The sequence below is a fragment of the Geotrypetes seraphini genome, chromosome 6 (assembly GCF_902459505.1).
Source record: "Geotrypetes seraphini chromosome 6, aGeoSer1.1, whole genome shotgun sequence".
Lineage (NCBI taxonomy): Eukaryota > Metazoa > Chordata > Amphibia > Gymnophiona > Dermophiidae > Geotrypetes > Geotrypetes seraphini.
This window is the reverse complement of record NC_047089.1, coordinates 2773391-2787483: the sequence shown is the minus strand read 5'-3', so window position 1 is coordinate 2787483 and position 14093 is coordinate 2773391. Positions and strand designations below refer to the sequence as shown.

The 14093-nt window shown below is 43.1% G+C and overlaps 2 protein-coding genes across 6 annotated transcripts in view; one reads left to right on the top strand and one right to left on the bottom strand.

Moving 5' to 3' along the window:
- The window catches only part of FAM160A2 (family with sequence similarity 160 member A2), a 124507-nt gene extending 111648 nt beyond the window's left edge, over window positions 1–12859 (bottom strand). For 2 of the 3 annotated variants that reach the window (XM_033949158.1, XM_033949159.1), the window contains exon 1: window positions 12735–12859. The gene's annotated coding sequence lies outside the window, so the exon portion shown is untranslated. The remainder of the gene's footprint in view (window positions 1–12734) is intronic. The other variant, XM_033949157.1, reaches the window with a different exon arrangement.
- Window positions 12806–14093, top strand: part of CNGA4 (cyclic nucleotide gated channel subunit alpha 4) — a 41738-nt gene continuing 40450 nt past the window's right edge. Inside the window, exon 1 of one of the 3 annotated variants that reach the window (XM_033949163.1) lies at window positions 12806–12919. Coding sequence is in view for 1 of the 3 variants with exons in the window: in XM_033949161.1 (XP_033805052.1) it covers window positions 13711–13727 (17 nt within the window). In the remaining 2 variants the exon portion in view is untranslated. Of the gene's footprint in view, window positions 12920–12952; window positions 13069–13639; window positions 13728–14093 lie in introns of those variants that run through there. The other 2 variants (XM_033949162.1, XM_033949161.1) reach the window with 2 other exon arrangements.

The following is a 14093-nucleotide window of genomic DNA, read 5'->3' as shown; positions in this document are numbered from 1 at the left end:
TAGTGGAGTCAAAGGATGCCTTTGTAGACTCCATCCTTCCTCTCATCAACACCTCCCTACAAAAAAGGCATAGTGCCTGCAAACTGGAAGGCGGCGGTCATCAGACCGATCTTGAAAAAAAATTCATGCTCAACCCTAACGTGGCCGGCAACTTCAGACCTGTCTCCAAGATTCTGGAAAAAACGGTGTTATTCCAATTACATTCCTTCATTGACGAACAAGGTGCCCTATCCACGGGATTCAGGAAATTCCTCAGTACTGAAACTGTCCTTCTCGACATTGTCAACGACTGCTGGAAAGGGTAATAATGTCCTTCTGGTGCTGCTGGATCTCAGTGCGACCTTTGACACTATTGACCACCCTCTCCTCCTTGAGTGGCTCTCTGAAATAGGAATCAGAGACATTGCGCTACGATGGTTCTCCTCTTTTCTAAATAGCAGATCCCAAAGCGTTCTGCTCAATGATGTGCTATTAAAACTGAAACCGATCAAATATGGTGTTCCGCAGGGGGTTCTGCTATCCCCCCCTACTAGTCAATCTCTATGTTAAACCTGTCCTAAAGATAGCCTCCAAATACGGATTCATTCCTTCGCAGATGACATCTAACTTTACCTACCGCAAGGAGAAACCTGTGACACCCAGATTGCGAAACTCCTAACCTGCCTCTCTGAAATCAAAAACTGATGTCCGTCAACAAACTGCAACTGAACGCCTCCAAGACAGAATTCCTTTGAATCCGTAAAGATCGTTGTGACCATGCCCGTCCCTTGCTGTGCTGGGACACGACTATTATAACTGCGAAAGACCAAGTTTACAGCTTAGGAATACTCCTTGATTGCAACCTGTCGCTTTCTGACCATATTTCTCAGGTGGTATCTTTCTTATTTTACAACTCCGGAAAATAAGGAACTACTTCTCAGAGTATGACTTTGCCCAACTACTCTATACCTTAGTACGCTCCGCGTGGATTACTGCAATGAGCTATTCAACAACATCTCCATCTTGATACTATGGTCACAATGCTCATAAAATGGGTTTTCAAACCAAACTTTGACACACACACCCAAAAAAAAAAAAAAAAATAGCTCAACCTAAAGATAGGCTGGAGTAAGTATTGTTTCAAAGATAAAATTAGAAAAATAACATGTTGTACACATTTGGAGCTGGAAAATACAGTTAGTCATATGATTGTAAGGTTTGAACAGGCTTACATGGGAAAAAGCAAATCTGAAAATATCTAGACAATCCAGTCTAAATTGATCAACAACAACAAAAGGAACTTTTTAATTTAGCTCAGAAACAAGGGAAAGTGTTTTTCTCTCAAAAACAAGGTGATGTGATCAAATGTGAAACAGCCAAATTTTGTTCAGTGGAAACTAACTTTAAAGTTTTGTAATCAATCCTACTCAAAACCAAAGCTCCAAATCTGCAATGCCTTGCTAGTCAGGAAAGGTGACCTAGAGCTCGATGCACTTAGTCAGCGATCGTCACTAAACCGATGCTCAAAACAACTCACCATGTGGTTTTGTGCACAATCGCCTATTCTCCAATCCAGCCAGGCAAATAAGGTCGTTAATACTGAAATGCCTTGTAAACTAGCATAGAGAATGATGCTCTAACATGGTTTGTCAATGCATATAAAAAAGTGATTGCTTTTAGCCATCCGAAAAAAGCAAATTAATCTATTTATAACATGCCATACTTTTTTTTTTATGGGCACAGATGATGGGTGTGTTACACATGCACAACATCTGCTACATTAAAAACAAACATGAGCCAAGCCACCTCCCACCCCCGACAACAACCATGGATCCCGCGAAAAACCCCTGTGCCAGCCAAAATTAGCAAGAGGGATACCCACTCCCTCTTGCCACCGAATGCTCCCCTGAACCTTTGTCCAAAGTTGAGAGCAGGAGAGAGGCATGGTTCCTCCAGCTCTGAAGCCCGCCAGTCCAAAATGGCAGGCCTTTCTCTCCCCGTGCATCATGTGATTCATGGGGAGAGGCTTAAGGCCCTAATTCGCTCAGACAACTAAGGCCCTTCCCCTTGGTAGGGGACTTAAGCATCTCAGCCAATCAGGGCTTTAGGCCCCTCCCCATGTATCACTTGATGTATGAGGAGAGGAAGGCCCGCCATTTTGGACTGGCAGGCCTCAGAGCTGGAGGGACCGAGCCTCCCTCCTGCTCTCAACTTCGGACAAAGGTATGGACGGGGTAGGGAGTTTGGGGAGGTGTAGGGAGGTTCACGGAAGCAACCCTCCAGTCTTTTTTTTGGGGGGAAGAGGGTAGAGGATGGTTCATGGGGGGAGTGGGTTGCTGAGGCAGGAGGGAATGAGTGACCATCATAGTCAGGGGGATTCATGTGTCATCGGTGAGGGGGTTGCGATGGCTGTGGTCGGAAGGGGGCTGGTACAACTTTTTTTTTTTTTTTTATGGGGACAGTAATCATGCATGGGTAACACCCGCACATCTGTGTCCACTAAAAAAAACCCTAAAGAAGGTTTCCTGCCCCGAACAGCTGAGTGGCAGGAGGCTGCTTCGGGGCTTCCCCTGCTGGATCTGTGCATGTGTGCGAGTCGCTCTCACAGCGATCCATCGGACAAGAAAGATGGGGTTGGATCGCAGTGGACCCACACAGTATTACTGACCATGTTTAGTGTATCTAGCTCCTAGTGACTGCAATTAACTGTTCCTGTAAAAGGAAGTGAGAATCAACACCACAACGTAAGATTCTTACAGAATCCACCAAAGAAATGGAACACCTAAATACTGGACCAGACAGAAGTCTGATGATTTGCCCATAAACCAAATAGTTTGGACTGCTACTGTTTCTGTTAAAGAGGTAACCAACTATGTTCCTAGCAAAATAATAGCCAAAGTGTGAATTAGCAGAGGTAGAGCAAGGACCAACCCCTGAGGCACAGCTCATGTCAGGAGGTGACCTGGAGAAAGACCTGCAACACCCATGCCAGCAAACCATCTCATCAGAAGACAGAGGTCTACTAAATCAAATACTGATGATAGATTCCAACACTCCACTACTATCACTAATCATTTCTATAGCACAGCACCATGGAGGTATTTCTCTGTTCCTAGTTGGCTCAAAATCTACGGGGGGTGGAGTATGCTCCTGGGACAATGGGGGCTGGGTGACTGGCCCAGGGAGCTACAGTGGGATTGGAACCCAGTTTCTCAGATCACAGTCCGCTGCATTAACCACTCGGCTACTCCTCCACTAATTACACTAGATCCTTGAAGGCCTAATCCAGTTGGGTTTTCAGGATTTCCCCAATGAATATGCATTGAAAGCAGTGCATGCACATAGATCTCATGCAGATTCATTGGGGAAATCCTGAAAACCCGACTGGATTCGGCCCTCAAGGAGGGACTTTGGGGACCCCTGCACTAGATAATACTTTAACACATACTTGGTACTGAAGACCCAGTTGAAAGGCAGACTGACCCGAGGTGCAAACTGTTTAATCTTGTCCACAGAAAGTCAAGAACCGCCTTCTTCAGTACCTTTGATACTAGGCGATAAGTGCAGGGCAGCATTCCATCAAGGTTACATTTTTTGAAGATGGATGGATAATTGCCAAGATTTGTAGTTAAGCAGGCATTTTAATAAAAAGCAAAAAGGGATTCTTAATAAAGTGAGAAGGAAAAGAATCTTTACTAAACAACTAAGTCTGCATACATCAGAGAAAGCAACTAGATGCAAATTTCTTATGCATATATACTGTGGGTGTGCTATTTGAAAAAATCAACTCTCAGGAAACCAGGATCGTCAAATCACAGTTTATCTGGGAGCACTCACAGGACAATGGGAAGAAGGAAGTTAAATGTGGGTATGGATTTTTCTCTTCTTTTATTTGAACCACTTTTTTGAATTACCCAAGAAAATACAGTGAGTGAGTCAATGACAGTTCTGGGTGTAAAGTTGGATTGTGGCTTCTCAATGAATTTACAAGTTGCAAAAACTGTACAAGCATGTTTTGCGCTAATAATAATAATAATAATTTATTTTCTTGTATACCGCCCCATCAGCAGTTCTAGGCGGTTAACAACAGAAAGCTGAAACTAGTCAGCCGGAAATACAATTTCAAAACATACTTCTACATACAATCATTAGTACAGTATCAATTAATATATTAAACAAAAATTAAATGAAGTATAAAAACCCCCATCATGAATATTACTCAAATCAGCATTCTTGTTCATCGAATAGGTAAGTTTATAATGATTTCCTAAATGTAAAATATGAATGGGCTTGAGCAATCAGTGGGCCCATCCAGGAGTTCATCTTCCCTGCCTGATATTCCAAAAAAGTCTTATAACGACAGGCCCATGGGGTAGGGAAGATGAACCTGCCGAAATTTCTGGTACATTTTGTTGAATAAGACAATTTCAAATAGGATACCAAATAAGAGGGTAATAATCCAAAAAGTGCCTTGTAACAAATACACCCAAACTTTAAAAACACTCTGGCCCCAAATGGCAGCCAATGCAGTCTAGCGTAAAAAGGACTGACATGATTCTGAACTAATCAGAGTCTTCATAAAGTCTTTTTTGGTAACCCTAAATAAACAATATTACAATAATCCAAAGTGGACCATATCAAAAAACTTCTTAATGGTCCTCAATATTGCATAACTTTTTTTAATTAACAAGTCTGTATGCTTCCTAAAAGTTAAGCTACGATCCAGAGATATTCCCAAAATTTTCAAATCTTTGACCCTTCAATTGAATAATTGTCTCCTGAATTGTTTCATTAGGGCTTTTTTATTTTTTTTACACTTCTTGCCTCGCGTAAAGCCAATGTTGTCTCCTTACGATTTCCGCATAGTAGTTCAGGCAATGGCATTATCTAGACTTGACTATTGCAATGTCCTGTATCTTGGAATAACTAAGACAAGATGAAGGGCATTGCAAGTTGTGCCGAACGCTGCAGCAAGGTTGATAAGAGGCGTATCTAAATACGATCACATCTCGCCCTATCTCCAACAATTACACTGTCTGCCTGTTGTTTTTAGATCTCAATATAAAGCAATAATATTTGCCATCAGTTCTTGTATGGAACCATACCTGAATTGTTTAAAAGTAAGATGTTAAACTATTTACCATCTAGGTCTTTGCGTTCAGAGAACTCAGTGTTATTAAAAACAAATGCTAATCCAAAATATGCTGAGACCAGTAAAATGGCCTTTTGCTGTGCAGGGGTCAAACTGTGGAACTCTCTTGTCGGTCAATTACGAAAATGTTATGACAAGGGTAATTTCAGAAAACTGTTAATGCATTTTTCTAGGAACTGATCTTTGTGATTGTTCTTTTGATTATGTTAATCTTTCTTTGGTTTTATTTGTCTTACTGAATTATTTTAACGATATGTAAACCGTTTAGGTTTAAATGGTACATAAATAAATAAATGCCACAAATGTTTGCTGAATGTGAACAGGGACCTTATAGAACATCACCTGAGCCTCAGTCCGAAGTGCTGCTTCCTCTTTTTCATTTCTAAGACCAGAAAGTTTAAAGCTACCTAAAATCTAAAAAAAAAAAAGACCAAGTCTCGTGAGGTTGCCACGGGAACTCGTATCAGATCATTTCAACAGTGAGTCTGCATGGGCCACGAGCATAGGAGCATCGCTCTTGTTCCAGTTCACCTCTGGACCACCAGGGCATCAAAGGTAGGCTATGGATGGGTCTGGGGGAGGGGAGGGAGGCAGGATGGAGCAGAGCTGGCTAGGACAGGAAGTAGGAGGGATCGATCCTGTCCCAGATCACCCCTGGATCATCAGGGCTAAATGCAGGCCTGAAGTTCATATCGGAGGGGTGCGGGATAATGCAGCTTAGGGGAGGACTCAAATAGAAACCAAGACTCCCATTTTTGGCCCAAAAATCTTGGTATATATTTGAGTATATACGGTATTTGAGATTAAAATAAAAAGATCAGAAAAGCTCCAGAAAAGGTATGATAAAGAGGATGGAACAACTTTCCTATGAGGAAAGGCTAAAGAGGTTAGATCTCTTCAGCTTGAAGAAGAGATGGCTCAGTGGAGATATAATAGAGGTCTAAAAAATCCTCAGTGGTATAGAACAGGAATAAGTAAATCTATTTTTTACTCCATCAAAAATTACAAAGACTAAAAGATACTCAACAAAGTTACAGGGGGGACACTTAGTGGAGTGGAACGGGTAGATGCAAATTGCTTGTTTACTCTTCCCAAAAATACTAGGACTAGGGGGCATGCAATGAAGCTACTAAATAGCAGATTTAAAACAAACCGGAGAAAAGATTTCTTCACTCAACATGTAATTAAACTCTGGAATTTGTTGCTGGAGAATGTGGTGAATGCAGTTAGCTTAGCAGGGTTTAAAAAAAGTTTGACTAGTTTCATCAAAGAAAAGTCCACAAGCCACTATATTAAAATGGACTTGAGAAAATCCACTGTTTATTCCTAGAATAAGCAGAATTCTGCCAGGAGTAATATCACCAACCTGTGAATTAACCACACACACTATGAAACTAACACCTGCCACTGTTTTTTGGTCTCAAGTTTAATTAAACCAAATTAGTTCCTATAAAACACATTCTTTGACTAAATACAAATAGAAATAAACATATCCACAAATTACCAACTATGCTCTTACTCAGATTGCAACAACATTTATCAGACATTTCTAAAATATATAGACATGGCATAAAATAAATCAAATAAAAATTTAACTCAAACAGAAATCTCTCTCATATAAATAAGTTTTTAACTTCCTCTGAAATATCATCTAATCAGTTTAAGAACTGATCTTCAATGGAAGGGCATTCCAGGTCAGAGCTGCTTGACACATAACAGTTTGAGAGAAGATTCTCTTATGTCTGATCCCTTTTGCGTCAGGGATCAGACATAAGAGAATCCTTGTTCCTTGTTGGAACTGGGAAAAGATGCTAACTTAAAGGAAAAGGGGCACAGCCCGAATTATTTTGAATATGAAACCGTTCAACCCTATATTAGACTGCCAGTGTAACTTAATAAAAGATTAGCTTTCTCAAATTTATTTGCACTACAATCTACCTGCAGTATTGAAGAGTTAGTCTTTCTATGAGCTGTATTCAAAATTTACCATTAAACTGCAGTTACAATAGTCAAGTTGCAACAAAACAGGTTTGAATCCATTTTATCCAGTCCTGATGGCAACAATGTCTTGTCCTCCAAAATACTTTTTTGGTTAAGAGCCCCTGTGCTAGAAGAGTATTAAATGAATGGCTCGATACAGAACTATTAACCTGCAAACAGGAACTAAGAAAATTGGAGAGAATCTGGAAAAAAACAAACAAAGAAAAAGACAAGACAAACTGGAAACAAAAAATGAAAATATACAAAACTCTGATCAAAGAAAAACGCATAAAACACTATTCACAGAAAATAGGTACATCAAAAATAAATAGTAAAGAACTGTTCAAACTAGTAAAAACAATAACAGACACATCTCGAATCCTGAAAAAAGACAACGCAAGCCATCCATCTGCTCAAAACCTAGCCAATTTATTTAAAAATAAAATCACCGACCTAAGAGCAACAATACCCATGCCCAAAACCAACACAGATTTCTACTTTGGACCCCACGATCAGGAATCCAGAGCAGACACTTCGAGCTTCCAAACTGGCATCAATTCCTAACTTTATTCAATAAATACACAAAGTCAAACTGCCTACTGGAGGAATGTCCATCTAAAATCATGAAAGTTGCTCCACCAGACTTTAAAAAGGAACTATTCACATGGCTTACAACTACTCTTACTAACGGAATACTGAATGAGGACATGGGTCACATACTGATCACACCTAACTCCAAAGATCAGAAAAACTCAATAACCCTGACATCCAATTACAGGCCTATAGCAAGCATCCCCCTATTCACTAAGCTTCAGGAAGGATTGGTCAACTTGGAACTAGTGAACTACCTAGACAAATTCAACATCCTTGGTGAACATCAATAAGGATTCAGAAAAGGATACAGCACGGAAACAGTTATAGCTTCCATCCTAAACCACCTATATGATCTTTTCAGCAAGGGTAAAAGTGCACTGATTTTGCAACTTGACCTTTGCAGTGCGTTCGATCTAGTAGACCACGAAATTATGCTACTATGCCTAGACACAATGGGGCTCTCGGGAAAGGTAAAGAAATGGTTCCAGGAATTCCTAACCAATAGATCATACCAAGTAGCCAGCAAAGGGAATTACTCTAAACCATGGAAAAACCCCTCAGGGGTTCCCCAAGACTCCCCACTATCACCCACATTATTCAACATCTACATCTCATCCTTAGGCCATCTATTAAAAAAGTTAAGCTTAAACCATTATATATATGCAGATGATATATCCATCCTAATCCCCTTAAATGACATAACAAACAAAACAATAAATAACCTTTCTCATATAATGACCGAAATCGAAAAATGGACAACCAACTTCAAACTGAAACTAAACACAGAAAAGACAAAAGTCTTCTTGGCAAGTCCCAAGGACAAAATTACCAGAACATCATTACAATTAAACGGCCACGATTACCAAATCTCCAAAACCATAAAAATACTGGGTATCACACTGGACACACACCTAACCATGGCAGACCACACAAACTTAGTGATGAAGAAATGCTTTTGTACACTCTGGAAACTAAGGACCATTAAAATATACTTTGACGCTAAGTCTTTTAGACTACTGGTGCAGTCTCTGATCCTATCAACACTGGACTACTGCAACATTGTTTACCTAGGTATCCCCCCCCCCAAAAAAAAAAAAAGTACAAAAATTAAGAATAGTGCAAAACACAGCAGTTTGTTTGATCTTCGGTTTGAGGAAAAATGACCACATCAGCCCTTACTACAAAAAGTTGCACGGATTGCCAATGGAGATGCGTATTCTGTTCAAATTTGCCTGTATTTGTTTCAAGCAGGTCTGGGATCTAGCGCCTTCCTACCTGCTACACTTCATATTACACAACCCCACATGACCAACCAGAAACCGAAACATTTTTACGTACCCAAAGATCACAGGCTGCAAATACTAATCCTTTTTGGACAGGACCTTCATGTTCCAAGCAGGCAGACAGCAGTCCTGGATGGATAACTAGATAAATAGAGCCAGTCTGACCTATGGCGCATTCCGAAAATCCATCAAAACCTTTCTGTTTGACAAATTCATCTCCTAAACAGAAGCCTCTCCACTCACAATGATATATTCTCCCTCTCTCTAATTTGCTGTCCTCTACCTATTTCTTATGTAACCCTCACTTCTTGCTTCCTGTAATTCGCTGATTGTCCAGCCTTCTTCGAATGTGAACTGCCTAGAAGTCTTTCGACTATGGCGATATAGAAGAATAAAGTTATTATTATTACAGCCTGCCTATTGAATGGTCAAAACAAAGAAAAAAGTCATCCTGATGATGTGATCATGAGAAAGCAATAGACTTCTACGGTCTATGCTAGAGTGTGAAAAGTGCTAGAATAGAGAATAGACAAATTTTTCCCCATCCCGATGAGTTCTTTGCCTGCCCCTGCCCCTGCCCCATTTCTGCAAGCTCCATCCTCATCTGCACAAGCCTCAAACACTTTAAAATCATACGTGTTCGAGGCTTGTGCTGTTAAGGCAGAGTTTACAGGAATGGAGCAGGGACAGGGCCAAAACTCGTAGGGACAGGACAGGAAAATTGAGCTCCTGCGGAGATGGGGTCATTCTCTATGCTAGATGCATAGTGCCAGGAGTGGGCAATTTCTCCTTTCCAGGCTTCTGTTCCACAGCTCCTTACCTTTCTCCAAGAAGGGTCTGGCCTTGAATTTTCTGAAGGTTCAGGTGGCTGGCCTGGCATGCTACAGGGGTTGGGTGAGCAATTCTTCTCTGGCAGCTCACTTGGATGTAGTGCACTTCCTGCAAGGGTTAATCATTTACAGCCTCCTCTTCTTTCTATCCGTCCTCAGTAGAACATTAACCTGATGTTGAAGTCTCTTCAGAGAGCCCCTTTTGAGCCACTTGGCTCTTAAAGATCACACTTTTAAGTCAGTGTTCTTGATGGCCATTGCTTTAGCTAGGAAGATCTATCCAACCTCCCCTAGGCGGGGAGGGCGGAGGTTCCATCTGAATGGTGCCTTCCTTTCTTCCCTAAGTGATATCATCGGTCCATTTGAGCCAGGCTGCTACCTTCCTTCCATAAGGAGGACCAAGGCGCTGACTAGTCCAATCTTTGTTTCTTGGAAGCTCGCCTAGTTTTCCTCCAATACTTAGAAGTGATGAATGAATTCAGACACTAGGATCATATTTATATATATATATTTAGCCCGTCCTCCCAAAGGAACCCAGAATGGGTTACTCACAGTATAAGCAGGACAAACTTTGCTTCTAAAGGTATGATTTCTTGTTGGATGAAGGAAGCCACAGCAATTCAATTTTATTGGGTAAGGAGCTTCCTCCAGCCTTTTGAGCTCATTCTATTACGGCAGAGTGGCTACTTCCTTTGCTGAATCTTGTGCAATTCTTCTGAATGAGATCAGCGGGTCAGTGAGCTGGTCTTTGGCAACTACCTTTTCCAGGCATTACTGACAGGATGTGATAACTAAGGAAGATTCTTCCGCACAAGTACTAAATCAATCTGTGTTGTGCTAAAGGAGAAATTAGTTCTTGCCTGCTCATTTCTTTCCATTTAGTAGCGACAAATCAATCCAGGATCCCTCCCTCATCTGCTGTTTTTGTGGTTCGGTTATTGGTGGTTCGTTAAGTCTGAAGACTACTCTGATATTCACTGAGTTGGGACAGTATACTTGGTTATCCTACATTTTGTTTATTTTAGAGGCAGAAGACCTTTCCTGGTACACTACTACGATTATTATTTCTATAACACTACCAGATGCACGCAGCGCTGTACAGAGTCACAAAGAAGACAGTCCCTGCTCTAAAGAGCTTACAATCTAAACAGGATGTCACGAATACAGTTAAAGGGAACAATTAATCTGCTGGCTGGGTTGGTGGGCTGTGGGGAGTAGGGTTATGGACTGAAGGCTACATCAAAAAGGTGCGTTTTCAGTCTGCCTGTAAACAAGGTAAGGGAAGAGACTTTGCGGACAAACTCGAGTAATTTATTCCAGGCATAGGGGGCAGCTAGATGAAAGGAACCAAAGTCTGGGTTTGGCAGTGGAAGAGAAGGATACTGCTGAGAGTGGCTTAACTGAGGAACGGAGTTCTTTGGGAGGTATATAAGGAGAGAGAAGAAAAGAGAGATATTGAGGGGCAGCAGAATGATCACACTTGTAGGTCAGCAATAGGAGTTTGAACTCTATGCAAAGGCAGATAAGGAGCCAGTGAAGTGATTTAAGGAGAGGGGTGACATGAGTGTAGCAAGGTTGATAGAAGATGAGTCGTGTAGCACAGTTTTGGCAAGACTGTAGGGGGGAGAGGCAACCAGTTAGAAGTAGATTGCAGTAATCTAAGTGTGAGGTTACAAGAGTGTGGACAAAGGTCCGGGTAGTATGCTCAGAGAGGAAGGGGTGAATTTTGGTGATGTTGTAGAGATAGATAGAAGTGACAGGCCTTAGCAGTTTGTTGGAATCGAAGACCACTCCAAGGTTGCGAGCAGAGGAGACTGGAATGATGACAGTGATATGCTCATTATTTGTCCACAGATTGCTTTGTCATCACAATACATTGGCTCTTAAGGCATAGTAAAACTCAGTGTGCTCTATTTCCACCTGCTGGCAAATGGGCATAGCCCACATGTCCTGGATCGGTTTGTTACTGTGCAACCAAAGGAAAGAAAATTTGCCATTTTTCCTTCTGGTCTATATGCCTTGCTCTCAAAGACAGACAGAGATCATAGACTCAAACTACAGGATCAATAACGTCCATCTGTTGGTGTCATTTTTATCACTTCAAATTGCATCAAGTTTTGTGAACTGATCTTGAGGTAAGAACAGTTCATATTTATGATCTGCCGAGCATAATGCTAGTTACACAAGCAATATTAGTGGCAATTACTGTTCCTGTTAGTATTAATGTAACGCAGGGCTGCCCAAGTCCGGTCCTCAAGATCTACTGGCAGGCCAGGTTTTCAGGATATCCCCAATGAAAATGCATGAGAGAGATTTGCCTGCACTGCCTTCTTGGTATGCAAATCTCTCTCATGCAAGTTCATTGGGGATATCCTGAAAACCTGGCCCGCCAGTAGACCTCGAGGACCGGACTGATGTCCATTATACCCAGGGGCAGCCGAAGACAGGCAAGGATGCCGTTTGGGTATTTTAAATCGCATTGGCATCATACGCCCTGCGTGTGGGTGCTGTGTATGTCAATGGGGGATGGGAAGGAAGACTAAGGTTGACATTAGGCTGTAAAATCATGCATTGATAAGGACAGTAGGAAGGTGCTGTCTTGGTGGGAGCGGGTGGGTGGCACCCCTGCCCCTCGCTGCCCAGTCGGCGCACTTCCGGGTCCCGCTCCTAGGAAGTGACATCAGAGGGAAAGCTGACCCCCAATGCCACGCTGCGGGGCGCGTGCAGGAGGGAGGAGGCTCTTCAGAGCACCAGGAGGCCGCGTGCAGCCAGGTGCGGGCGCGCGAGGGAGAGCTGTCAGGTGGGGAGGGGGAGGGACGGCCAACGCTCGCGCTGCCCAGCTGAGCGCGCGGCCGGGCCGGGGACGTACGACGGCCGCTGCGCGCTACCGACTCCCCCCTCCCCCCCCCGACTCACCGGCTCCGGCGCCGCTCCTGCCGCTGCGTGCCCTGGGCGGAGCCTCACGTAGCGGACACCTGCGTGACGTGCTGACGTTCACGGCACGGAGAGACAGGGAGGAGGAGAAAGCGCGCGCGCGCGCGGTGACGTCTGAAGCGCGGCTCGTGGGCGCCCTCCGATGCCAATCGAGCTCGCGCACAATCGTGAGGAGATGCTGAAAGCGCTTTCCCGCTCCTGAACTGCGGCGCGAAAGCAGCGCCTAAACGGGAGAGGGAGGGGCTGAAAAGAGCGTCATCTTACCATGCCAGCTTCAACATCAGACTGGCGCTCGCCCAGTGACGTCACTTCCCAGGTGCGGGGCCCGGAAGTGACGTGCTGCGCGCGGGCGGAAGGGGAGCGAGTGGTCTGGTCTTCACCATGGCCATGACTTAAGCTCCCCCCACCGATTCGCGGTCCGCTACGTGTCAAAGGTCAACTTTAGTCCAGGAAGAGGCGCTCGGAGCATACCTAAGGCTCCAGAAAAAAGGGGATTGAAAGCAACCAAGATGTCTCAATCTGTTCTCCTTACTTCCATTGCTTTCAATGGAAGTAAAACCCGGATGTCTCAATCCGTCCCCTTTTTTCTGGAGCCATATGGTCACACTAAGCATACCACAAGTGATTTCCTTCACTCGCCGGCGCTCCGGCCGCTCTCTCCTGTCTCCCCTGCTAAAAACCGTATTCACGGTTTTTCAACTTTCACGGGGGTTCCTGCAACAGAAGCCCCGCGAATATCGGGGGAGTACTGTATACCGTATATACTCGAATATAAACCGAGATAACCATTTTCCAAAAAAGGGGGAAAAGGTTGACATGAATATAAACTGAGATTAGAAATTGTGACCTCCGTGTCCTACCAGCTGAAGACAAACCTGTCCTGCTCTTGATGCCCGTGTAGCATGAGTCACCTCCAAAACTGCACCGCCGATGGGGCTGGGAGGAGAAAGGATTACTGATGTGGAAAGGGAAGGGGTCAGTATCGCAGACCAAAGGGCTTGGGGAAGATATAAAAGGCTTCCCCATGAGTATGAAAATCTAACAATCTAAATTTATTAACAGTTCCATCCATTAGGGAATTGTTTTATAACACGACCCACAACTCCATATTCTTCATCACAGCCCCAACATTATGGAACGCTCTCCCATCAGACATCAGTCTTGAAAAATCCCTTGACAAATTTAAGTCCTAACTGAAAACCTTTTGTACATTTGCTGAAAGATCTTTATTATTATCAGGATCATCACCTGGACATTAGGGACAAATTTGTGTGTCCATTGGGGTATTTGAACTTTGCCCCTCAAATAGGCAGGATTCTTTATCAACATTGACATACACAG